Source organism: Dama dama, chromosome 4, assembly GCF_033118175.1.
Source record: "Dama dama isolate Ldn47 chromosome 4, ASM3311817v1, whole genome shotgun sequence".
NCBI lineage: Eukaryota > Metazoa > Chordata > Mammalia > Artiodactyla > Cervidae > Dama > Dama dama.
In genome coordinates, this window is record NC_083684.1 from 51,137,921 (window position 1) to 51,151,508 (window position 13,588).

The 13,588-nt window shown below is 49.6% G+C and overlaps 1 protein-coding gene across 1 annotated transcript; it reads left to right on the top strand.

Annotated features, from left to right (window-relative positions):
* The first annotated feature begins 9,194 nt into the window (after positions 1–9,194).
* Positions 9,195–13,372, top strand: ZBTB32 (zinc finger and BTB domain containing 32). Its single transcript, XM_061139047.1, has 6 exons — positions 9,195–9,769; positions 10,833–11,816; positions 12,074–12,147; positions 12,262–12,330; positions 12,439–12,603; positions 12,783–13,372. The coding sequence occupies exons 1-6, from the start codon at positions 9,666–9,668 to the stop codon at positions 13,058–13,060; spliced, it is 1,674 nt and encodes a 557-aa protein (XP_060995030.1). The 5' UTR covers positions 9,195–9,665; the 3' UTR covers positions 13,061–13,372.
* The last annotated feature ends 216 nt before the right edge of the window (positions 13,373–13,588 follow it).

Sequence of the window (13,588 nt, forward strand, 5' to 3'; positions counted from 1 at the left end):
AGGCAAGGCCGTGTGAAGACACAGGGAGAAGGCAGCTATCTGCAAGTCAATGGAAGGAATGAGAAGTCAACTCAGCTGGCACCTTGATTTTGAATGTTCAGCCTCCAGAACTGTGAGAAATAAATTTGTATCGTTTAAGCCACCCAGTCTGCGGTATTTTGTTATGGCAGCCTAAGCAGACTAATACATTTAGTCTCTTCTTGTTTGCCATTATATGCTTTGTACTAAACACCATGTCTAGCACATAGTAGGTCCTCCAAAAATATACACTTTGGTGTCACCACCTTCCTTCACCCTTTCCTTCCCCCAGCCCTGGTTTGACTGCCTTTTGGGGGCTTTATTCGTTATACTTTCTATTTGGTTTTGGAAAGATGTTTTAAGGTCTCATTCCTTTCTAGAACCTTAGTCTTTTAAAGATTTTGGAGGGGCTAAGACTTCCTAGGGTTTGACACAGGTGGCATGTGCTTTTGAAGTTTCATAAATATTTGATCAAATGCAAGTCTTCTGACCCCTAAACATGAGCCCTGGTTCAAGACAACCTGAGTTCTAAGCTTCATCTCTACCTGTGCTTGCATACTACGCCTCAAAAATAAACATGGCCTTGAGTTTCCCCAGAGGTCAAAGCTTAGGTAAAGTCCATCATGCTTTGAAAAGTACAAGGTCATTTTGATGCCTGCTTCCCTGGTGGCTCAGAGGTTAAAGTGTCTGCCTCCAATGGCAGAGACCCAGGTTTGAACCCTGGGTCGGGAAGATCCCTTAGAGAAGGAAATGGCAACCCACTCCAGTATTCTTGCCTGGAGAATCCCATGGATGGAGGAGCCTGGTAGGCTACAATCCACGGGTCGCAAAGAGTCGGACACGACTGAGTGACTTCACTTTCACTATGGGCACATGTGCAGCTGAGTTGAGCTCCTGAGTCTTAGTTCTGACTGGCTCCAGCTGGACTTCGTGCTATCCCTCAGAAATACTAAGTTCACTGCTCTCTCAAGAGCTTTGTACTTGCCACAGAACACTTCCCCTATATTTTCCCATCGCAAATATCTGGACTTAATTTTCAGTGTCTACACCAGAATTAAGGCAGGTGATGCTGATTACAAGGAAACAACTCAGTTTCAGGGCACTGTGAAAGAGAAGAGATGCTGTTGTTCTATTAGTTCATTTAATCCTCTTGACAGTCCTAAGAAGTATTTACTATCATTAACCCCACTTTACAAATGAGGAAATTGAGGCCAAGACAGGTTAAAGGTCTCATAACTAGCAAGAAGCAAGGCCAGAACGTAAATCCAGGCAGACTGGATCCAGTGTCCAGCTTCTTTACCACAAGGTTCACTGCTTCTCAATATAAATCAAGTGTAGTTAGCATAGGACCTAGCATGGGATTGCTGTTCCATAAGCCATAGTTATTTCTCTACTCATCTCAGATAGCTGACTCTTCTAATCTTATAATATGACTTCCAAAATGAAGCCAACAACCCTTCCTATTCCATCTTTCCAGAACTCAGGGTCCCTCGCTCCATTTTCTCATGCTTGCACGTGCTGAGTAGCTGGAATTTAGGGCTTGAGTAAGGGCTGGGTTCCAATCGAGGCTCCGTAATCCACAAGCTCTGTAAGCATAGAAATGTTACATCCATCCCAGGGTCTCAGTTTCCTTACCTGTAAAATGGGGACAATAACAATCCTTATGCCCTAGAATTATAAGGATTTAGTCAGGTGATACATGCAGAATGCTTTCCACCTCACCTGGCTCATAAAAAGTGTTCAATAAATTGTCACAATTATGATTATAGGCTTCTCAGTGAGAAGCCACCAAAGGTTCCAAGGCTGTGAAACAGTCTCCCAACCACCTTTAGGACCAAATTTGGGACCAGATGACCTCACTGCTTGCAGACAAGGCTGGCTGGCTGAAAAGACTTCTCACCTCACCTAACACAAAATCTGTGCTGTGTGTGCTTAGATGCTTCAGTCTTGTCCAAACATAGGATCTACTAGACACCGAATTCTTGGAGGCAATGGGGTATAGGGGGTGATCTCCTGGGCCTGATAGATCTGGATCTGAATTCCAGCTTTAGTTTCTCCTTAGGGCCTCAGTTTCTCCATCAGTCAAATGGGAAGGAAGCAGTGTGAGAAGAGATTAATAATGTGGGTTTGGATTCAGAAGATTATATATCATTCATTCTACTCCTTGTTCAACCATGGACCAGCTATGTGAGCTGGGTATCTTCACCTCCATGAGCCTAGGTTGTCTGCTTTAATGGGTGCTGTCATCATTCTTCTTCCTGGGGTGGCTATGAGGATTTCCTGGGACCATGTGTGCCCTCTCTCCGGACACTGTAGCTGTTAGCATGAGAGACAGTGTATACCAGCTGTTAGGAGCTTAGGATCTAGAGTCAAATTGCAACAGGAATTCAATTCCAGCTTTGGCAATTACTCCTGATGAGATCTTAGGAAAATCAGCCTCGATTTACTTATCTGTGAAGTGAGAAAAATAACAGTAAATATCTGATAGAACTTGTTAGGAGGATTCAATCAGATGATGCATGTAAAACACTTAAAACTGGCCTGGTTTGATGTTAGCAGCCAAAAACCAGCAAAGATATCATGATGCTGATTTTTAAAATATCCTTTTCTAGAATGCAAATGCATTTGCCCTGAGGAGTTGAAAATATGTTCTGGGCCTTCAGGATGGGAATGGGATTCAAGTCTAAAAACGACAACAACAAAAACCAATCAAACAAAAAAAAACCCCAAACAAAAACCTCATTTATAGATGAAGTTAAACCAAGGTCAATGTGACCACATCACACCCGCTCCCACATCTACAGGATCAATCTTATTTAACTGTAGTGTAGCTCGGATGTTGGATTCTCACCAGAAAAAGGTCAGAGTCCCAGCAATGCCCATATTCACTGTGGAACCTGAAACAAGTGACCACCTCTAGCACTCCACGTTCAACCTGGCTAGTAATAGACGCCCTCACAGAGCTATTTACCTATAGACGGATTAAATGAGACGAGAAACAAACGGGCTTAAAGTCTTGAGCTGCTGTTAATATTGCTACAGCGCCTGTCTTTCCCCTACTATTTGAAGGATTATTAGCTCCCACGTGCCCAGGTCTCGGTTCCCACTGCTCCATGCTCCTCTGAGTCACGCCTCCCTCAGCACGGCCCCTTCCAGTTCCAACCCCCACACCACACCACACCCCCATTTCTTCACTAGCCGCGGGGAAGAGACGCCAAACAACACTCGCCAGAACCCCGAAGCTGCAAAGAAGCAAAGGGGACAGAATTCTAACCGCCGCCTGAAACCGCTGGGCTTGGCTCCCTCCGGCCCTCTGATCAATCAAAGGCGAAGAAGCGAGCCTCGGGACCAATGAGAAGTGGAAGCGGTGGAGCAATGCCCCGCCTCCTTAAAGCGCCCTCACGCTTGATTGGATGTGTCCAAGCTAAGCCACTCAGGAGTGGGGCCAACCTATCCACCGTGCTATGCTAGCAAGGATGGTGGGAGAAAGAGGCGTCGACCAACCTCAGAATGGCATGGTGTGTCAGCACCAAAACGCCGCCTAATCAGAAAGCCCGCTGGCCGGGTTCTAACCCGGGGCAAGTTAATGGCAGGGCAGCGTAATGGGTCGTTCTCTCTATGATGTAGCGGCGGTTGGTACGTGAGGTACGCAGTCATATCCCGACTCAGCTGGCTGCTAAGGCGTCAATGGAGCATTGACTGCCCACGCTTGTGTCTTCTCTGTTTCACCATACTCCCGGATGGGGCAGGGTGCGTTCTGCAGCCAATTAATTGTTCAGCAGGGCAAAAGGCGGGAAACGCGAGCTACCCACAAGCATTCAAAACCTGGCTGCCTCTCCCCCCACCCCCCCACGCCCCCACCCCCCCACCGCCACCATCCAATCACACTCATTTCTCCACAGATTGTAAGGGGTTGACAGAAAGATGAAAGACTTTATAGTGAGAGTTACTCAGGATGGTAAGACAGAAGCAAGAAAGAAGTGATATCCCTGAGCCCTTACGGAGGGAGCTTCCAAGGTGAAGCAGATGAAGGAGGTTCAGTCTCTAGAGGATGGGAGGAGCCATCTCCGCAGCTACAAAGCCTCGAGGACCAGCTGGTGGATGAGATCTCAGCCTTAGAGGCCTGAAGCCTAAGTCCACAGACCAATCAGACTTAAGGCCTCCTCGTCACAGCGCCAGCCAGGTGCGCAAGAGCTTGGGCTCTGCAGCCAGTCAGCGGAGGTCGGTCGCGAGGCAGAGACGGGGATTGAAGGGCGAAGGGAGGGCTGGGAGTGGAGCTATCGCTCGCAGGCAGGAGCCAGGAAAGAGGGTGTGGCCAGTACTGCGGCCAATCAGCTTCTGCCTCGGATTCCCGGAGGGACCAGCGAGCTGTGCACGCGGTCAGGCTTCGCGCCTTGAGCCTCGCGCCGCTCCACTTTCTAACGGCCACTCAGGTTTGTGCCGCCCTGAGAGAATGTGAGGCTGAGTGGGGAGAGGAACAGGGCCTGAGTCGGTAAGCATCATGGATTTTCTTTCTTTTCTTCAGGCTTGGACCTGGCCTAGGTAAAGCTGAGGTATGGGCGCTTGAGTGGTTGTCGTGAGGAGGAAGATTGGGAAGGCAGGGTGAGGGCTTTGACCTCTAGGGACTCCTTCATCCCTGGAGAGGCTGGAAATGGGGTCTCTTGGGCACCGTTGGGCCCAGCTGGGCAGAAACCAGGCCAGCATGTCCTATGAATTGGTCACTGGTCCCTGAGATAGCCTGATTTGGAAATGTGATGTGGGGAGTTGTAGGCACTTAGAGCTCTGTGTGGGGTCACTGGTCATGAGGTATGGCCTCTAAACCATCACAGGTTGTCTGGATTCTGGACTGAGCCTGGATCTGGTGACTAGAGAGGTCTGTGACTCTCCAGAGGTTACTGGGAGTCTTTGACCAAAAAATGAAACTAGTGAGCACTTGAGAGGCCTTCTGGAGTTTCTGGATCCAGCCTGGGCTGAGAGTAAGTATTGATGAAGTCAAAAGCCCAACAGGAAGTTGTCAAGAGTCTTTGCATCCTGGCTGTGCTAGGAACATGTGGCTGCAAGGCCTTGGGGATGGGGAGGTCTCTGGATTCCAAGTTGTGCTGCTCACAGAAGATTTTCCAGTACTGGGTACAAGTTGGACAGTGTGGCCAAGAGGTTAGGTCCGTGGTTTTCTGGAGATTCCAGGGAGAGGAGGGTGTCTCTGAATTCCAGCAGGTTGTTTGCTCTCCTTGAAGTATTACTGACGTGTGGTGGCTCTAGACAGAATCAGGATTGAGTTGTGCCTGGGGCCTTTTAGTCCCTGTCCCCATGTTTTCCCCCAAACTTTGCCGGTCATTTCCAGAAGATATCAGGTTATAAGCATCAGGCAGGGGCTTGGGGAAGATGGACGTTGTATTGGACACAGGAGGAGGTGTGTGAGATATCCTGCTCTTTAGGATATCTAAAGATATCCTAAAGATATGCTGTCTTTACCGAAGATTTTTATTTTATTTTATTTTATTTGCTTTGTTTTTTAGGATTTTTATACTTATGTGCAGGAGGTTGATATCTAATTTCACTCAGCTGTTCAAGTTCTATAAAGTATTAAAGATTTCAGGGTGCTTTCATGTATACCCAGAGTTCTGAAACCAAAGGTGTGGTGCAAGAGGGTAGTCTATGAATGGATTACAAGGGTCTACGAGCTTCTGGAAATAATCGGAAAAACTGTATGTGTATTTTTGGGGTCAGGGATAGGGAGGGGAGCATCCACAAAGGAGGAGTGTATTCTGTCCAAGGATGTTTCAGAGCAGTCTGTGACTCTCTTATCATTCATATGCAAAATGGTATGAGAATCTATAATTTTCTGATGTAAAGAGTTGATTTCATAACATATGATTTTTAAAAGGATAGTGACCCCCTGGGAGGTTAACAACTACTAGAGTAAAGCAGGCCCCCCTATTATCTATTAGGTAAAACTAGAAATGGGAGATTTTCCTTCTCCTCACATCTGGTGTTAGTACACACTTCAAGGTGTCTCACTCAGTAGCCTGCCTGTCCAAGCTCAGTCTACATGCCCCTCCCACCCATTCAGGGCCACAACATTCTGAAGAGTATAGATCTAGGGTTGAGGCTCGTGTGAGCCTGAGTAGTGGACCATTTGGACCAGGAGGTTTTGATTTCCCAAAGTATGGTCTAGAATTGGGAGGTACAAGTGGGTACTTCCTAGATACCCTTGGACTTCTCAGCCCAAGGGGAAGGGCACAACTAGAGGTCAGAGTGGCGCCCTCTGTCTGGATTTGAGGCAATTTGGATATTCAACACTGGTGTGGAAAGTAGTCCCTGTGAGAAAGTTGAAGGTCTTAGAAGAGTTAGCCCCAAGTTAAGGCTGAAGAAGAAAGCTGTCTATTGTGAAGATGCAGTGGAACCTAAATTGTTTTTATTTCTAGTCTGGTTCTTTTGCCACTTAATCTACAAAAAGTGTGCTATAATAGGGTCTCTATGACCTAGATTCAGCTCACCTGCCTATTACTATATCCAGATCTTGGGTTATGTAGAACATAGATATAAGGGAAGAAAGAAACGCATTCACTCTGTGGCATCTCTTCTCTGGTGTGTCTTGGATGTACTTAACTAAAGAATGAACACTTCCAAGTTTTCTGTAAGGTTTGGGTAATTGGTTTTAAGCTGCATAAAATGTGGGGAGTTTAATATGCAGAAAGCGATGTGTCTCTGGGAAGAGTGGAAAGTTCATAGAACTTTCCTAAATTGAATCTTGTTTAACCTGACTTTGGAGGTACTCAATATTTAATACATGAGACAAAGGGAATGTTTTTCATAAAACAAATAAGCATCCCTCTAATTGACATATTCTGATGGTTTAGCCTTTTTTTTTTTTAATTTGGTTGCACCATGTCTTAGTTGCATCACACAGGATCTTTCGCTTTTCCTTGTGGCATGCAGGATCTCTAGTTGCATAATGTGAACTCTTATTTGTAGTTTGTGGGATCTAGATCCCTGACCAGGGATGGAACCCGGCCCCTCTGCATTGGGAGCACAGAGGCTTAGCTACTGAGCTCCTAGGGAAGTCCCCTGATGGTTTAAGTTTTAATTATAATATTTAGAGAGAATCTGTACTTATATTGCTATTTTGACATTTTTTACATCAAGCTGAGTTGTGCTTGAAAGGGCTTATGGTCAAGTATATCAGTAAGAATAAAAGATAACAGATTTCAAACTTTATTTAGCAATATAAGTATTATAAAGGACTGAGAGGCAAAAATCATACCTCCTTTTCCCACATACTTCTCTCCCAATTATATCCTATGTAAACTCTCCTACCTACTCCACTGTGTCCCAAGATGCAGGCTTGTGTCCGCAAAACCTGTGGTTTCCTGGCTCCACCCCAGAGAGACAACTGCAGGAGATTCCTATTGAGTCAGCCTGGCAAGTGGAGGGTGGGCAAGGTTTCTGAGACTAGGAAGGAAAGAAGAGAAACACAACATTCCCTCATGGTCCAATGATAAAGAGACTGTGCTTCCAGTGCAGGTGGCAAGGCATCGATCCCTTGTTGGGGAAGATTCTCATGTCTTGTGGCCAAAAAAAAAAAAAAAAAAAGAGAAAGAGAAACAGTCAGCAGTGTGCTTACCCTTCCAAGTCAGAGTGGTACTTCTTCTGCTGTCTGCTCAGTGAAAGATGGTTTGGACTGTGCAGCCAAGAATGTAGGCAGGAAGAAGGGTGAGGTGTAGAGGGCTCAAGAGACACCTTCAAGGAGGCAGTCTCTAAAGGGATATCCTTAGGTGAGGGTAGACACCAAGTGGGAGGGAAAGATGGGGTTTCCCAACCTTGGGGGCTTTAGTTCACTGAACGGGGAGTCCCCTCACCCCTTACCCTCCCTGTTAGGTTTCCTAAAAGCCCGTTGGCACTCTCTGTCAACTGCATTTGGATAAGAAAATGCTATCTTTGAGCACAGCCTCCAACTCTTTTGAACATCAATGGGCAAACCACCAGTGGGGGAGCTGAGTCATGGGCACATGCTGTAGGCCTGGGAAGTGAGGGGGACCCCACTCCACTGGGTGATGATGTTATCTTCCAGACCCCTATACCTACAGTTGGGGTTCCTCCTTTGTGGCTTCCCCCACTTATTCCACATCCTCAGAGTGTGTATTTCTGTGTGGGAGGAAGGATGTTTTCCCTCCATATACATACGCGTCAAGGATTGGTGTTTTTCTGTGTCCAAGTCAAGGGTCTCTTATATGGGTATTTCATGGGTCCCTGGGTGTGGTGGTGTGAGGAGTTAGAAAGCTTAGAAATGGAAAATATTTAACGACCAGAGTAGCAAATGAATACAACTTCCCCATTTGCATTTTCCCTTTCACTCTGACTCATCTTCCCCTCTCCCCACACTATTATTGCCCCTCCACTGGCCCCACCCATTGGCACACCCTGTCTGATCTAGGAAGGGATAACATCTGCTTGCACCCAAGCTAGAATGAGAGGTAGAATGAAGACATGTTAGGTCTCAACAGAGAGTAGAAGGATGGTCTGAACATTTGGGGGTCCTGAAGCCAAAAGGTGAAACAGGAGTTTTAGAGACTTAATATTTTAATCTAGGAGGGAATCAAAATCTAGAGAGAAGCCTCGGGGAAAGCAGACTGGGTCTTGTCATCAGACCAGCCTACCAGTGCCTGACTTGTTACTATTCTAGTTATTTATTAGGCATATATGTCAGGCACATATCATAAGCTATCTAGCAATACCTGTTCTATGCATGAAAAATCTGCAAGAAATAATAAACAGAAAAAGAAATGTGAGTCTCTCAGACCTCATCTTTTCCCCAGGTTAAGGAGTGCTAAAGTGTGAAAAGAGGGCAAATCTCCGAGGACCTTCACCCCCTGGGCAGGAAGTCAAAGAAACCCCGAAGTCCTGATTTCAGAGAAATGTCATTTGTCATCAGCCCAAGAAAAGGAGTTTTTCTCTTCGAAGACCACCGCAGGTCCTTCCTGGGGTTGCCCCCTTCAGAGCGTGATGGGAGGATCTGAGTCACTCACATACTCCGTCCCCAGTGATGGCCCAGATGACCTGGGTCATTCCCACAGAGGAGTGGAGGCTTCCCAGTACCAAGTCAGAGAGAGGGAAGAGGAGGCATGCTTTTGGCCCTCTTTCGCTCTCTTCTTAGAATCCAGATGTTCCGGTCCTTTTTACTTTTGAGGGTAGTATAAAGAGTTTCCAGCTGCTAGAGCTCTATTGACACCTCTGAGAAACAGAACTAATACTATTTGAATGATGCTATGTACCGAGAAACCACTTTCACATATATCATGTCATTTCATCTTCACCCCACCTCATAATGAGGTAGGCAGAGCTTATCCCTATTTCATGGATGAGGTAACTGAGGCTCAGAGAGGTGACTTGCCCAAGGTGACTCAACTAGTATGTGGGAGAGATGAGAGGCAAATGCAGGTCTGATTATCCCAAAGTTCTTATTGCTTCAGATATACTTCTTTGACTTCAGAAATTCACAAATGAAATAAGAAGACCGGAGGTCAGGAGGCAGAACGCTTGGGTTCTGGAAGGAGAGGAGTGGTCTCTCCTGGAGGGGTGAAGCACAGCCAGGGGTAGAAGACCACACCCCTTGGGGGACTGTGGCAGACTGATACTTGGGACACCCAATGGAAGACTGTGAGGTCAGGGGCGGGGCTAGCTCCAGAGTAGGGGGGCCAGGAGCCCCAACAGCATTTCAGAGCATGCGGTGTCCAGGAGGAAGCTACAACCGGTGAGTGGCTGCTTCTCCCCAACTGAGACTTTCCTCCCATTACACTCCTCTTTCTGTCCACTTCCTGCCAGCCTGTAGCCCTCCCTGTGAGGTGTCCAAGTAGTAATTCCTCCCTCCTACAGGGTCTGTACTCAGGGTGAGCCCACGCTTAGGAATATGCCTGCTGGGCTCTGGGACACTTAGGTCTGTCTCTTTGAATCTGGGTTCCCAGTTCTCTTCTTAAAAGCCAATGTGGTGGTTTTGATGTGTGACAAACTTCTGTCTTGTTGGGTTCTGTCTTTCTAATCTTCATTTTGGCTTATGAAAAACAAAATTGAACCGTCTCCTTATCCTTGAGAGGAAATAGCCTTTCCCTCCATAGTTTCTATTTCCTTTTCGCCTGCTTCCTCCGGGGTCAAAGCCTTCTCCGACATCTCTCCATCCCTGGGTGAGGAGCCTTCTCTCCTGTGGGTTCCAACCTGCTCTCTTTATCTCACTGCATGGGAGCTTTTGGTCACTTCCAGTTCCTTCTCTGAGGATGGTTTCTAGAAGTTTCATCCTGAGGGAGATGATCAGTTGATGCCTTGGGCCTGCTTTCTGCAGCTACGACCCCATCTTGCTGCCCTTTTTTCCTCTCAGGACCCTCAGCTCCACATGACAGGCTTGCAGAAGGACACACTAGCTTTCTAAACTCCCATGAAGCTGTGTCTGGCTCCATCCCTAACTTACAGGGCTGACTGAGTTTTGTGGTGATCCTGTCTGGAATGAGAGCCGGGGCCTACTCAGGGGTCTTTCCCTCCAGAGGAGCTTGGAGTAGCAGAAATATCAGGGTCTGCTCTCCCTTAAGTCAGACATTGCCAACTGGGCAGGACCCATCTATCCACTACTTGAGATAGTTCTTCAATGTCAGATCCTTGCTCTTTAAGTCCTGAATTTGGTCTAATTTCCATTCTCTCACCACCTCCACCCCTGCTATGATTCTGAACAACCTCAGGTTTTCTCTTGGGTCAGTTTATCTGCTCCATTCAGAACAGAGAGCTGACTCAAAGCCAGCAACTCACTCTTTCTTCCCTCACCTCCACAGGCTTGAGTATGCGGTTCCTCCCTCCCCTTTTCATCATGGACCCTACACTGTGGCCTTTCTCTCAGAACCTCTGAGATTGTTACCCAGGCAAGGCACAATGCCCCTGTCCCCAACAAGACTGCCTAGTCCCTATGCTTCTGATCGGCTGGTACGGCTAGCAGCCAGGCTCCGGCCGGCACTATGTGATACCCTGATCACAGTGGGGAGCCAGGAGTTCCCTGCCCACAGCCTGGTGCTGGCAGGTGTGAGCCAGCAACTGGGTCGCAGGGGCCGCTGGGCTGTGGTGAAAGGCATCAGCCCTTCCACCTTTTCCCAACTTCTGCACTTCGTTTATGGGGAGACTCTAGAGCTGCATCTTGGGGAACTGGGGCCCCTTGAGGAGGCAGCCAGAGCACTGGGGGTACAGTCCCTGGAAGAGGCATGCATTAGGGCTCGAAGGGACATGGCCAGAGAAGAGCTGGGTCCAGGACTGAAGAAACAACAGGAGGAGCTAGAGAAACCCACAGGGGACTCGATGAGAAGGGTGGGGGACTCTGGGGAGAAGCAGAGACCAGAGAAGTTTGTTAGGGCTGGTGGGAAAGAGCAGGAGACGTGGCACAGGCACAGGCCACCAAGAGAGAGCCCTGAGATAGCAGAGGCAACTCTGGAGGGTCAAGGGGAGCAGATGAGACCAAAAGAGAAACTCCACCAAGGCCTTGTTGGCCATGGCAGAGTAGGTGGGACGCAAGAAGTAATCATGTGGTTGAGGGACAATGCAGGGGGCTCTGAGGAAAGTCTGCGGGAGTTCCCTGGCCCCCTTCCCCCAGCAGGTTCCTTCCAAACTGGCATCACCCCCAGGCCTTGGTGGGCTGAGGCCCCTTGGCTGGGGGAGGGCCAGCCTGCCCTGTGGAGCATCCTTCTGTTGCCACCTAGATATGGCACTCCCTTCTCCCATAGCATCCCTATGACTGGAGCCTGGCAAGAGGTCTGGCCTCGGGACCAGAGGTGAGTTGAAGGGCTTATGAAAGACCTCTGGCTGGGAGGGAGTGGCTCAGGAGAGGCAGCAGTGACGGGTGGAAGGGTACCATATCTCTTATCTCTACTATACATTTCCTGAGTTGAGGTAGGACAACAAGCTGTCACCACAGGGCAAGCCAAAGCCCAGTCCCCACAGAGGACTTATGACTCCTCCCTCCCCAGAAAGGGATCCGCAGGATCCCAGGTGTAACCAAGGCTGTAACTCTTCCCCATCCCACCCCCAGGAGCCCACTGTCCCTGAACCTCCACAAAGGCCTTTGGAGCCAGAACCAGTTGGCCTCCTCCAGCCCCACCCCAGGTAAGCCCCTCACTGCCTGGCATGCACCCTGTAACATGGTCTCTCGGCTGGGAGTGGCTGGAGCTCCAGGAGTCCAGCCTGAGCAGGGCGCCTGCTTCACTCTGTTCCCTCCAGGTACCCTCCCCCAGGGCCCCACACAGCTCAGCCCTGGGGAGACAGAAGAGTCTGATCAGAGGCACACAGGTGAGTAGGTGCTTTTGCCTCAGCGCCACTATGGCCCCAGACTGAGTGTTTCAGTGACCCGGCTCTGGGAATCCCAGCCCTGCCCTCCTTTGCCTTTTGTTCCCACAGGTGAGCTAGCAACCTGTGTGGGTCAGGTCAGCACCGCAAGCCATCCATCTCACCAACACCCTCCCCCACCCACTCCTGCTCGGTCTCGGCCCTATTCTTGTTCTGTCTGTGGGAAGAGGTTTTCACTCAAACATCAGATGGAGACACACTACCGTGTCCACACAGGTATGGGCGCCCTGCCCTGGGCAAACTGCTTCCTTCCAAACTCCACTGGGCCCGCTCTTAAGTCCCTTTGTGAGTGCCATGCTCCCGAGCAACAACCTTGCCCAGCTGCCCCTACCTACCCCTAGGCGAGCCTTCACTCCCTTCTTTCCTTCATGAGCCTTCCCCTCCACCTGCCCTAGGAGAGAAGCCCTTTTCCTGTAGCCTCTGTCCCCAGCGCTCCCGGGACTTCTCAGCCATGACCAAGCACCTGCGGACGCACGGGGCCGCACCCTACCGCTGCCCTCTGTGCCAGGCCGGCTGCCCCAGCCTGGCCTCCATGCAGGCGCACATGCGCGGCCACTCGCCCAGTCAGCTCCCGCCGGGATGGACCATTCGCTCCACCTTCCTCTACTCCTCCTCCTCGAGGCCGTCTAGGACCTCGACCTCTCCCAGTAGGCCCTCTTCCTCCACCACCTGACGGGGCGTCAGTAACTTCTTTGGCTTCAGCCAAGCTTAAAATTAAAAAGTGAAAGACGGGCCGGTGAGCAGGCTAGGCTTCTGATTCCGCACCGCGGCTGCGGCAGCCTAGCAAACTCGGCTCCAAAAAGCGCCGCGGGAAGGGCGCCAGAAGCCCTCTCCCAGACAGCCTCGGGCAGCGGACCTGGGCCAGAGAGCCCCTGTGGGGTGAGGGCAGTGAAGTTTGCACGAGTGACGGTTAACTGTGCGGGGACTGACGATTCATCACCAAAATAAAGAGTTTCCTGTGCTCTCCTCTCGGGACCAGAAAGTCGAGTCCAGATTTTCGTCTGCGCGCGGGGGGCCGCCTTGCCCTTAGTCCTGTAGCGGCCCCTGGTGGTTCAACGTGGCGTCACCTCCTCCGTCTCCCGGGGCTTCTGATCCTCCCCTCGAGGCAGCGGGCCGCGAGGACAGGGTGGTGTCCAGACCGACTTCGCAGCAAGCCCTGTGTGGAAAGGATGTGAGAACCCAAGTTACTGGTCCCTTCCGC